This window comes from Ischnura elegans, chromosome 7, assembly GCF_921293095.1.
Source record: "Ischnura elegans chromosome 7, ioIscEleg1.1, whole genome shotgun sequence".
Lineage (NCBI taxonomy): Eukaryota > Metazoa > Arthropoda > Insecta > Odonata > Coenagrionidae > Ischnura > Ischnura elegans.
In genome coordinates this window covers 79,026,266-79,037,594 of record NC_060252.1, presented here as the reverse complement: position 1 = coordinate 79,037,594, position 11,329 = coordinate 79,026,266, and the positions used below count along the sequence as shown (strand labels likewise).

At 37.4% G+C, this 11,329-nt stretch overlaps 1 protein-coding gene across 1 annotated transcript; it reads left to right on the top strand.

Moving 5' to 3' along the window:
• Positions 1-7,762: 7,762 nt before the first annotated feature.
• Positions 7,763-8,344, top strand: LOC124163015. The gene has a single exon (XM_046539798.1). It carries the CDS (start codon positions 7,763-7,765, stop codon positions 8,342-8,344), a length of 582 nt encoding a protein of 193 aa, XP_046395754.1.
• Positions 8,345-11,329: the final 2,985 nt, after the last annotated feature.

The following is an 11,329-nucleotide window of genomic DNA, read 5'->3' as shown; positions in this document are numbered from 1 at the left end:
AGCATCGCAGATACTACAGGGGAGCTTACACGCGCGGTGTTAAGCGTAGAATCGCTCAGACAAATTGGGCATGTGCTAGTTAACACTAGAATTGACATTGTGGGAATAAAAATCGCGTTGGAAAATAGCGTGTATAACCGATTGAGTAGCACATGAATGAAGCCAGGAGAGTATCTAGAAATATTGAAGGGAATTCGAGATAATATCCGCCTTCCCTTGTACATGCTCGCGCCTTGTAATCACGAATCGCTTTACATTTACTACGAAATTGCTAGAGCATCAGACGTCGTTGTCGGGGAACAGTTACGCCTAATAATAGAGGTGCCATTAGGGAGTAAGGATAGTGTTTTCGAAAGATATGGCATTCGGGCGGTTCCGGCATGGATTCCAAGTCTGAGGGTGTTTGGATATTGGAAATTAGGGGGCACGATAATAATTAGTACGGACCGGTCTCAGCATTCGGTGCTGTCGGCCGAAGCCATGAAGAGCTGCCGAACGGGGGCCTTGCAATTGTGCCCGTCAAGTTTTGCGATAAGGACATGCGCACCCTGAGGTTGCGAATATCAGTTGTTTATGGAGAGAGAGGCTGCCAGAGAGAATTAGTGAATTTGACCGAGGGGCATTTGCCTCAGTAATCTCAGGGTCGCCTTTCCCCGACGTCATTTTATCCAAGTTTTCCAAAACATAGTTTATGAGGAGAAATTATTTTGCTGGTGAATTTTTCATACCTCTAACATCGGAAAAATAAAATCCGTAGTTTACATGCGTGAGTTTCAGTTCACTGTGTAATTCTAATTACGAAATACTGCTAGAAGAGCGAAATAAATCACGAAAAACTCTTAATAAATGATTTTAAAGACACTGGATTGAACATCAAGGATTTCTACGAATGCAAACTATCACTTCTTCGTGAACAAATAAGTTACGGCAACCAACGTATTCATTTTATATGGTCATGTTATACATATGTAAATACCCGTGATAATGATACAACTATAGCAATTATCTGTCATAAATGTCATGTTTTGATAACAGAAGGTAATTCAATCATCGTAACAGGAAAGGGCCCGCTTAATACCGTATCCAACGTAGAAGAATGGAGAAGTTATTAAGCAACCAAAGTTAAGAATGGAACCAAAAGAATCCCATAAATCTTTATCTAATATTCCAAATTTAATCCTCAAATCCGATATAAAACTGTCGCTGTCACCATATCGTAGTTTCACACCGGTTTGGCACCTTTGTTTGCGCTACCTCGTCGAGTTACGTAGCATTGTGATAATATTATCATTTCATTATCCAATTTACTTAGCCTTAAATTATTAAATATACCTTTGGGCTGAAGTGATGGCTTCATCATGCAGATTTAAAGGCAAATTTATGTCTAAAGGTAAGGGTAAGAACTTGGATAATCTGAGGAAACGAAATGTGGCCGAAAGTGAATCCATCAATTCCATCGAAGTGATTCCAAAGAGTGCACCTGTTCAAAATCTAATCGGACTGGCATGTAAATAGCATATAACTAGGGACCTAGAATTTTCGCGGTCACGAAAATTCGCGAAAAATCGCAAAATTCCTTGATTTTTGTGAAAAAACGCGAAATTCCTTGATGTCTGTGAAAAAACGCGAAATTTCGGGCAATTAATCAAGAAATTTCTTGATTTGAAACAAGGAAACGTGTCAGTTGCTGTTTAAAATAATCAGTACTATATCAAACCCCCGAAATCATTTCCGCAGGTTTTTTTTATGTTCATACACTTCTCAATTCCACTAACTGGCGATGAGTATCTATCGGAGAAACCTTTTTTGTACTAAAAAATCGAATTACTGAGCGTAGTTCGTACCTGGCGGGCGAGCGTAGCAGAAACTAAAATAAACGACTGCTACGCAGTGACGGAGCGGTCCAAGGTCACGCGTACGATTACTACTATTCCACGGCCACGCTATCAAAATGCCGAAAAGTTGTAAATGCTCGTTCACGTGCCAGTGAATTTAAACGTGAAGGCTTGTACACGAGTGACTCTTCCAAGTTAATTTGTAAATATTGTTATGTACCACTGAGTTGGGAGCGCGTAGATACAATTAAGAAGCATATAAGTGGGGAGAAACACTACAAACTTCGAGAAAAATCAGTGGGTACCAAAGTTCAGGCCAGTTTACCAACATCTTTTGCAAATGTTGAAAAAAGGAGGCATGCAAAGGAATATTTCGGAAGAAGAATAGTGGAAACTTTTTTGAGGGCCAATATCCCTTCAGAGAAAACTCAGAATGAGCATGTTAAAGGGTTCATTAATGAATTCATTGAAGGAGCTGGTGATATGCCGTGTGTACAGCAGTTGAGGGAGAAGTATATTCCTTTATTGTTTGAAGAAAAGAAGGAGCTAAATAAACAAAGACTTTCGGGTATAAATATAGTTGTTCTATGTGATGAGACCACAGACAGAAAAGGCTCGTGTTTTTTTGTGGTACTCTTCAAAATTATGGATTTAAGTGAAAAATGTGACCTGCTTGTTGGAGGAGTGCACTATTTAGAAAGAGCAGACTCCAAATCGTGTAGCCGAGCAATACTGGACAGTCTTAAACTGTATGACATCCACTACGATAATGTTGTTGCCTTAGTTTCAGATTCTGCTCGCTAAATGGCCAAAACTTTTAATACCCTTCGGGTCATTCTTGGGGATCATGTTATAATTATTCAATGCTGGGATCATAAACTGAATTTACTGTGTAATGTTTTCATGAAGCACTTATCAGAAGTGAATAATGCAGTCTCAAAGGCAAAATCACTTTTCCTAAATACAAGAAAGAGGAGACATCTGTTTAAAACATTCTTGAGTAAAAAGTACAGTGGTACAGAAGTGACATTATTCCCTATGCCAGTGATAACTAGATGGTCATCGTGGTTTAGATCAACAATTTATATAGCTGACCATATTAATGATATTGTTCACTTTTCAAAAACAGAGGAAATATTGAACTGTGGTAATTCTGGAGCGGAATATTTCTCTGGTCTTAGTGAAGATGAAATTAAAGTGATAGAAATACAGGCCATCTTCATCAAAGAACAAATGAAATTGTGTAATTGTTAAATGATATTGAGGGATCATCATACCCTACTTCTCATATTTTACATGAACGATTAAGAAGAATGGGGTTCTGTACTAAAAATAATATTGTTAAATTATTTAGCTTAAGCGATAGTTTATGAGCAGCAGATTATAAAAATCATTGAATGAATGATTCAATGATTGAAAATCATTGAATCATTGAATCAAATAAAATGAAGTATTAAATGACTGTATTAAAAATAAATTATGAAGTCTAGCATAAAAACTTATGCGCCGCGAAACGACATTTCATTGGCCGAAGGACGGATGACGTCACAACTCATATCCCGCATGGCCATAACTCGAACTGACTGCTGATTGCTGCTGATTCATTGAGTAAGACGCTTTATACTGTGTCCTTCGTCGTGTACTATAATAAATTTATATAATGGATCAGGAAGATTTAGTTTAAGCTGATTCTAGCAATCTTCCCGCCTTGGACATTTTTACTCTTCACGAATTTATAAGAGATGATCGCTTCAACGCCGATGAGGTCAGAGGTACAAAAATGAAGAGGTAAGTTCCATCCCCCGAAATGAATATCTTACTGCATACGGCCAAGTTTCACCAATAAATATTTTAATGTGAAGGAATATAGCACTCATTGCTAGTTTAATTATGTTGTAAGGAATAGTATTAATTTCCTACTTAAAAATCACTCATTAGGACGGCCCAAGAGAACTACGGCGATTTTGCAATCGGCTACGTTAAAGTGAAGAGAGTGGGATCGGAGTGCATTGTAAATGCTCGAGTTTGCCCGGAGCATAAAATCCGAGGTAAATCGTATGTTTCCCTCGTTTTGAACGAAAAAGAGGAAACAGTTAAGGAGCTGAACTGCCTGGATTGCCCTGCGTCCACTGGTAAGCCTTAGTTGGAATTAGCTAGGTTAGAAATATATTTCTTCTGAATTAGTTTACTTCACTTTTTACAATTCCGTTTGGTGGTAATTAAACATTTTTAAGAACGGGGTAGATATGGGTCGATATTATTAGAAAACCTGGAAGTTCTAAGTGAGAATTTTGGGAAAAATATTCCCTCTCAGGAGGGCAGCCAAAAAACATTCAGCATTCGTCCTAACATACGTTTAAGTCTTCGTCTGTAATATGATTATTTAAAAACGACACAAAAGTGAAATTGAATTGTACATTGAAATAACTTGCATATATATGCTGTATGCATTTCATATAATAGAGTTATACTTTTCAAGTAGTGGTTCTATAAACAAATGATCTATCTGGTTTATGAGTTTTTGGGTTGGGAAATGGGTTATATGGGACTAAATTTAATGCCGAATAAGAACTTTCCTGTTGCCAATTTTCAATATATTCCTCTAGCAAGTTTTACATCCTGGAAATCAGGTATTTAACATAGAGCTCACAAGAGAGCAAAAAAAATCCTTGGCCTGCTTAGCCAGATTTTGTAATAAACTGAAACACCTCTAGGGCGCACAGTTTTGTGAATGTAATACCCAAATGAAAATTTATAATAACATATTTTGATGTGACTGTTCAAATGCTTCTAAAAATGTGATTAGACTGTTTGAGGGGTAAATGTTTCTATAATCCTGTAGTTATAAACAGTCATAGATACTGCCATTTAGGTTGTGCTTGTTTGTTATTCATATGTAACAATTTCTATACTAACAATTTGTGTGCTGGTGAACAAATAAGTAGTTATATTTGCTTGTATTATACACATATATGACAAAAAATATGTGTTAGCATATCATTACACTTCTGTTAGCCAATGGAAAAGTAAATTAAGAAAATGTTCTAATTTGGCAATAGCTATAGGTAGTATCATTGATATAATTATTTCAAGAAAAAGGGTTGAGAGGTAATGGTTACTTTATTAAGTTTGTCTTAATACCATAAATGACAGTGACATGGGGTATTGACTGATTATACAATTTCTTGTGCCAAACGCAACACTGCTTGGTGTAGCTATTAGAATAGATCATGTTCTTGCGCAAACCATTATCATTACATTTAATCTCCAGGTCCAGGTAGATTCACATGTCTTCATCCTAACCATGCACCCTATTTTCTTCCTCCCTTAACCATCATCCTTCCCTTCATTACAGTTTAAAGCATCCTCTCACCCATTAAAACTCCCTTGATCATTGCTTGCTTTGGTCTGCACTTTATCCCTTCTCGCACTGTTTGCTTTCCATTATAAATTATTGAATCATGTAATGATTTGGCAGTAAAAATAGATTGGCTACAGCATCCCATTTCCTACCGATGAAATAACTCAACGAAGCACTTCAAGGTAACAAGCTCCCTCTTGGTACATGGAGATGAAATGTAAAGCTCACCTCCACGTATCCCTATTTATGCATCATATAATAACTTTTAGGACTGATGCCAGAGAAATCCTTCAAATAACCTCTGTGAGATATCATGCCAAACTTCACTACACTAATACAGTCCCTTGAATGTCTCTCTACTTACATGTGTCTTATTACTAATATATGCTGGTGTGCACAAGCCAAGTAAATGCATATGCCTAGGTGAATAAAAATAAAGATTAATGTAGGATCAAGGTTTTGGGGAGTGCTGATGCTTAGTAATACTTTGTCTCAAAATTCTAATAATACCATTTAAATCTATTTTCATACCCTACAGAGACACCACTCTTACTGCGGCCTTTAGCATTTAAACTGTAGCCTTGAGGATGGATCTTAAATCAAGTCACAAAATGTTGGTAGGAATGACAGAAGTGACCTGGTGGGAAATGCAAATTGCTTTCAGTGGCACTACATTTGGAAAGCATCTTCGTATTAACAATGGCTTGAAAAATAATTTCAATGAAATGAATTTTTCATTTAGAGCTCACATTTGTAATATACATGATCGGGAATGGTTTTCATTAGACAACTTGCAGTCTTGCTTTATGATAATGAATTAATATTAATAAAGAAAATTTAATTAATACAAATAAAATTACATATGGTTGTTTCTCAATGGAATATAGAATAATTGGTTTTAGAAATGGGTCAGATGAGAATACATTAAATGCTAAATAAAAGCTGTTTTTCTGCCAATTTACAAACATATTGAATTTTCCCATTTTTAGGAGGTTGCAAGCATGCTTATGCATTCCTTATGTGGATGCATAGGAGTGAGGAGCCAGCTCCCACAGAAATTACATCATATTGGTCTAAGCCTAAACTAGCAGGACTCCAAAGCTCTCATTGCCACATAAGAGCTGAGGACTTCAAGAAAGAGGCTGAGGCCCTGAAATGAAGATTTTCTGAAGACAGTTCAAGAGATTGCCTCAAAGGAAACCATATCTTGTCAGCTGTCAAAGATGACAACAGAGGGGAATGATTTGATGGAATTATCAATGCATAAACTGGTACTTAATTTTGCAAAAGATGGAGGGAGAGAATATACCGATTTTTTAAGGTTTGCTGAAAGTGCAATGTCATATGAATTGATTGATCTAGCAGCAAATGAGACATTGAATCAATCCAAGGATATCCTCTGGCAAGAGCTTCGATATGGGAGGATTACTGCTTCCAGACTATATGATGCCAGCCGATGTAAAGCAGAGGGGTCAATATTAAGGCTAATTTTAGGTGCTACCAAGTGGCATGAGACAGAGGCGATGAAAAGAGGGCTTTACTTAGAAAATCGTGTACTAAATGTTGTTGAAAGTAAGCTCAAGTGCAAAATGTCTCGGTGTGGGTTATTTCTTATGAAAGAATATCCTGCCTTGGGAGCATCACCTGATGCCCTTGGTGATGGATTTGTTGTAGAAAATAATTACGGCAAGAAAGAACATGATTGTCGTCGTAACTGGTCTGGGAGTGCTAAAGCCATGGAAGCTGATCTAGCCTTGGAGTTAGTTACCCAAAGTACACCCTTGAAGGCAGCTAATGTTAAAGTAGGGACAGTTGTTGGCGATGATTCTTCAAGAGCTGCAAAACTGATGAGTGAAGTGGGTGATGTTAAAAAGGTCTTTGACATCAATCACGCCAAGAAGAATTTGGGAAATTCCCTGTATTCTTTGAGATCAAACCATAAATCTCTCACTCCCATGGTCATCAAGTACCTCCAGAGATGCTTTGGCTATGCCCTGCAGCAAAACAGAGGCCAACCAGACCTACTTAGAAAGGCCATTACAAATATTGTTCCGCATGCTTTTGACATCCACAGAGATTGTGGCTCATGGTGTGGATATGTGAAAGATCCGGAGTCATATATGCACAAGGGTCTTCCTAAAGGAATAGGTCTTGTAGGGGAGAGGTTGCAAATTGAGTTACAAAATGTATTTCAGAAATTTGCCAGTAATTCTGATTGTTTGGCTCCTTGTGGCTCTACTCAATGTAATGAAAATTTAATGCTATTGTTGCCAGTAAGGCACTGACCGAAAATGAGACATTATGGGTCATCTGAGTCTAATGATTTCCGGGTGGCAGCTGCAGTCTGCCAAAAAATGTTGGTGTAACATATGTCACTGATGTAAAAAAAATCTACTGATATCCCCTGGTCACAAAACAATTCGCTACAGGGCACGACTTAGCCTGAAAAGAAAGTCACTGGCTGAGAAGAGGGAAACATGCTCTTTTAAGCAGAGGAGGTTGTCTTTCCTCTATGGGCATGCTGAAGTTAAAAGAGGCTAAAGAAGGGATAACGTATAAAACAGGGATGGCCTATGACCCTGATATTAATAGTGTTTTTTATTCTTATCTTGTTCTTGGGGGTGATGCATGTACAACTGTGTTTTTTGATGCTGAAACAACTGGCTTGTCAGGGAATGCAGAGCTGCTTCAAATTGGTGCAGTGGGAAGCACGAGTTTTTCATGCTGCCTTTACCCTGATAAGGGCATTCCCGACAGGGTTAGTGAAATCACTCACATTAGAGCAGTAGATGGACTTCTGTATTGTGAAGGCAAGCCAGTCATCTCAGGTAATCATGAGGAAGGTTTATGTGCTTTTATTGATTATCTGAAGAGTTTTAAGAAGGTGATACTTGAAGGACACAATGTCCAATTTGATGCCAGAATGGTGTTGGCAGCAGTGAACCACTGTAATACATTGGAAGACTTTGGTGCAGTTGTTGCAGGGTTTTCGGACACCTTGCCCCTTTTAAAGAAAGTGCTGCCAGGCAGGAAGTCCAATGCTCAGAGCAAATTAGTGGAAGAAGTTCTGAAAGACTTCAGCAACAGTGGGCATAATTCACACATAGATGCCTTGAACTTAAAAAAAATTGTGGAAAGGTATTTGTGAGTGAAGGTATGATTGAACAGTTCAGTTTTACTCTGCAGTCCTTCTTAAAGAGGCAAGAGCAGAGCAAGAGAAAAAGGGAATTACTTCCTACTCTAAAACCTCTGCGAGATAGGGTTTATCATCATATATGATAATCAGGTTGGCAGGGAAGGGAATTGGCCTTCAATATTTAATGAACACTTGGCAATCTGAAGGTGATGAAGGTGTAAAGAGTTTGTGTTTCACCATGAATGTCACAAAAAATAAATTATTATTTGTAACATTTCAAAAATTGTTGAAGAATTAATAGCTAATTGAAATTTATATTGTGTATTTATTTCGTTCCTATAACATTTGAAAGGTTTCCAGACTTGCTTCTAGCCATAACATTGCTGTCAAGCAAGATGTGACAGTCTTTAGCACTGGTATCAACATATCTATTCTTTGTTTTGCACCACTCATCAGAATATTTTGCTCCATATTTAACTCATACTTGCTATTAGGTAAGTGCTAAAGTTATTTGGGATGATTTCCTTCAACTTAGCCTATAACATTTGCTTTCAGGGGTAAGTAGTGAAGTTCACAGCAATATCTCTTTCTTCAAGTTATAGGACAACACAGCCAATATATCATTTGCTTTTTTTCTTATTGCCTTGCATTGTAAATGATAGATAGCTTAGTTTTGCACATAGATGTATTACAACAGGACAGAATAGGGTTTGAAATAAGCTCATGATCATGAGGTGAACATGATTCTAAGCCAATTTCATGAAAGCAAGCCTAAGACAACATAATGTTACCCTGCACTTCTGGTTCGAGGTATGTGCATTCTTATAGAAGTAATGCTGCTTAGTGGTAGGTGGTACAGTAGATTTATGTTAATATGACCCAAAACAGTATTTAACTGTTGACGCAAGAGGTTCTATTTCTGCTAGCTTGGAATTGCATTGTCAAATTCAGATTCATTTGATGTTGTTAATGTTATCTTCCAGGCATAGTAGCGGTAAAAGTTCAAATCGTAAAAGACACGATAATCTACTGATTTTTAATTTGTTTGTTAAGAAATTTTTGCAATATTTAAGCCAAAAACGCTATAATTTCAGCATATCTATGAAATTTCACCGTAAATAATTTGAAACACCAAATTTGAATGCTAAAATAAGAATGTGTACTTATTTTTCTGTTCAATAGTATATGCTTTAACAATATGTGACCATTATCTCTAACTTAAGTATTCTAAAGAATTAAGATCTTCAGGCATTAATAACTAATTTCATATAAAGTAGGTTTCATAATAAAGTAGGTTATAGTTTCTATGATGACTTTTTCTTTGAATATTGAATTACATATGAATCTTTAGTGTAGTTTACAATGTGTTAGTGTGCAACAAGTGCTGTCCATTGAGCTACATCAATTGATATGTGACCATGAGAGAGAATTAATTGCATTTAATTTTTAATACACAATTACAGGTGAAACGACAACCTAGAAAGAGAGCAAGGATGGATATGCCTGATCATGCTCAAGAATTGATAGAGCCAAATGAAGTGGTGCTGGCCGATGCACCTTAGCCAGGGCCATCCTCAGCTATTCAGGAGGACATAAGTGCTGTGGTCCTGACACACAAAGGAAGAAATTCCTGTCATTGAAGCTGAAGTGTCATGGGGAGACTAGCTTCCATGAACAGGAAGTTAAAGGCTCTAAGGCAAACAAGGAGTAGGCTTAAAGGTAAGGTTACTACCCTGCAGTATGTTATCGTATTAGTGAACTCCAAAAGAAAAACCATATCAATGATGAATGCGCAACTTTTCTTGAGAGTGCTTCAAAGGGCAATAAAGACCTTTTGATGCGCCGGATCAAGAAAAGCAATGGTTTGAAACTGCCTCATAAGTATTCACCGGAGATGAGAGCATTTGCTTTTACGCTTAACTACTATTCCCCTAAGGCATATTCTTATGTTCGTAAAACATTTGATTCTTGCTTGCCACATCCCCGTACCCTCAGTAGATGGTATGAAACTATGAATTTTATGCATGGGTTTTGTAAGGAGGCAAAAGATTTATTACATTTGACTGCTGAGAATCTTTTCCTCTTCTATGTAGCCTTGTGATGGATGAAATATCTGCAAGGAGGTTTTCGGAATTTGATGGGAAAGAGACGTGGGGTCATGTTCGTTTTGGTGGAAATTTTGCGGAGGTTGACCAAATGCCTGTTGCAAAAGAGGCATTGGTAATCATGCTTTTTGGACTCAATAGTAGTTGGAAGGTACCTATTGGATATTTTTTTAATCGATGGTCTTAACGGGAAATAGCGATGCTCATTAGTGAAAGCATGCTTGGAGTCGGTACATCACCCTAATTTAAAGGTTACATCAATGACATTTGACGGTCCTTGTGTAAATTTTTCCATGGCTAATAACGTAGGTTGCACTTTAATGCATTATGCAAACTTGCAAACTTCTTTCCCGCATCCGGTCACTCAAGAGCCAGTATCTATATTCCTTGATGCATGCCACATGCTGATACTGGTCAGAAATACATTAGGGGACAAAAAATGTTTGTTTGATGGGGAAGGTCAAGCAATTCATTGGGCTCTTATTGAGTCTCTTGAGAAGCTGTAAAGAAAAGAAGGCCTGCATGTTGCTATTAAATTGAGGGCTGGTCATATCAATTACAGGCAGCAAATCATGAAGGTTAAGTTGGCTGTTCAGCTACTCAGCAACTCAGTAGCTGATGCATCGACATATTGCCAGGTAAAAAAGATCTCTGGTTTTGAGAATTGTAATGGTACTATTATATTTATAAAAATGTTCAAACGACTTTTTGATGTTTTAAACTCACGATCTATTTTCAGTAAGGGTAGTAAACGTACCATTGACATGCGGAAATACAGAGAGACATAAGGTTTTTTCCATGAAATGTATGATTACATCCAGAAGCTGAAGCTTGGAGATGGGACTCATATTTGTACTAGCCCCAGAAAAGCTGGTTTTGTTGGTTTGAGGGT

Excerpts from the sequence above, each read along its gene's own strand:
- LOC124163015 (XM_046539798.1), top strand. The coding sequence starts at position 7,763 with ATGGCCTATGACCCTGATATTAATAGTGTTTTTTATTCTTATCTTGTT.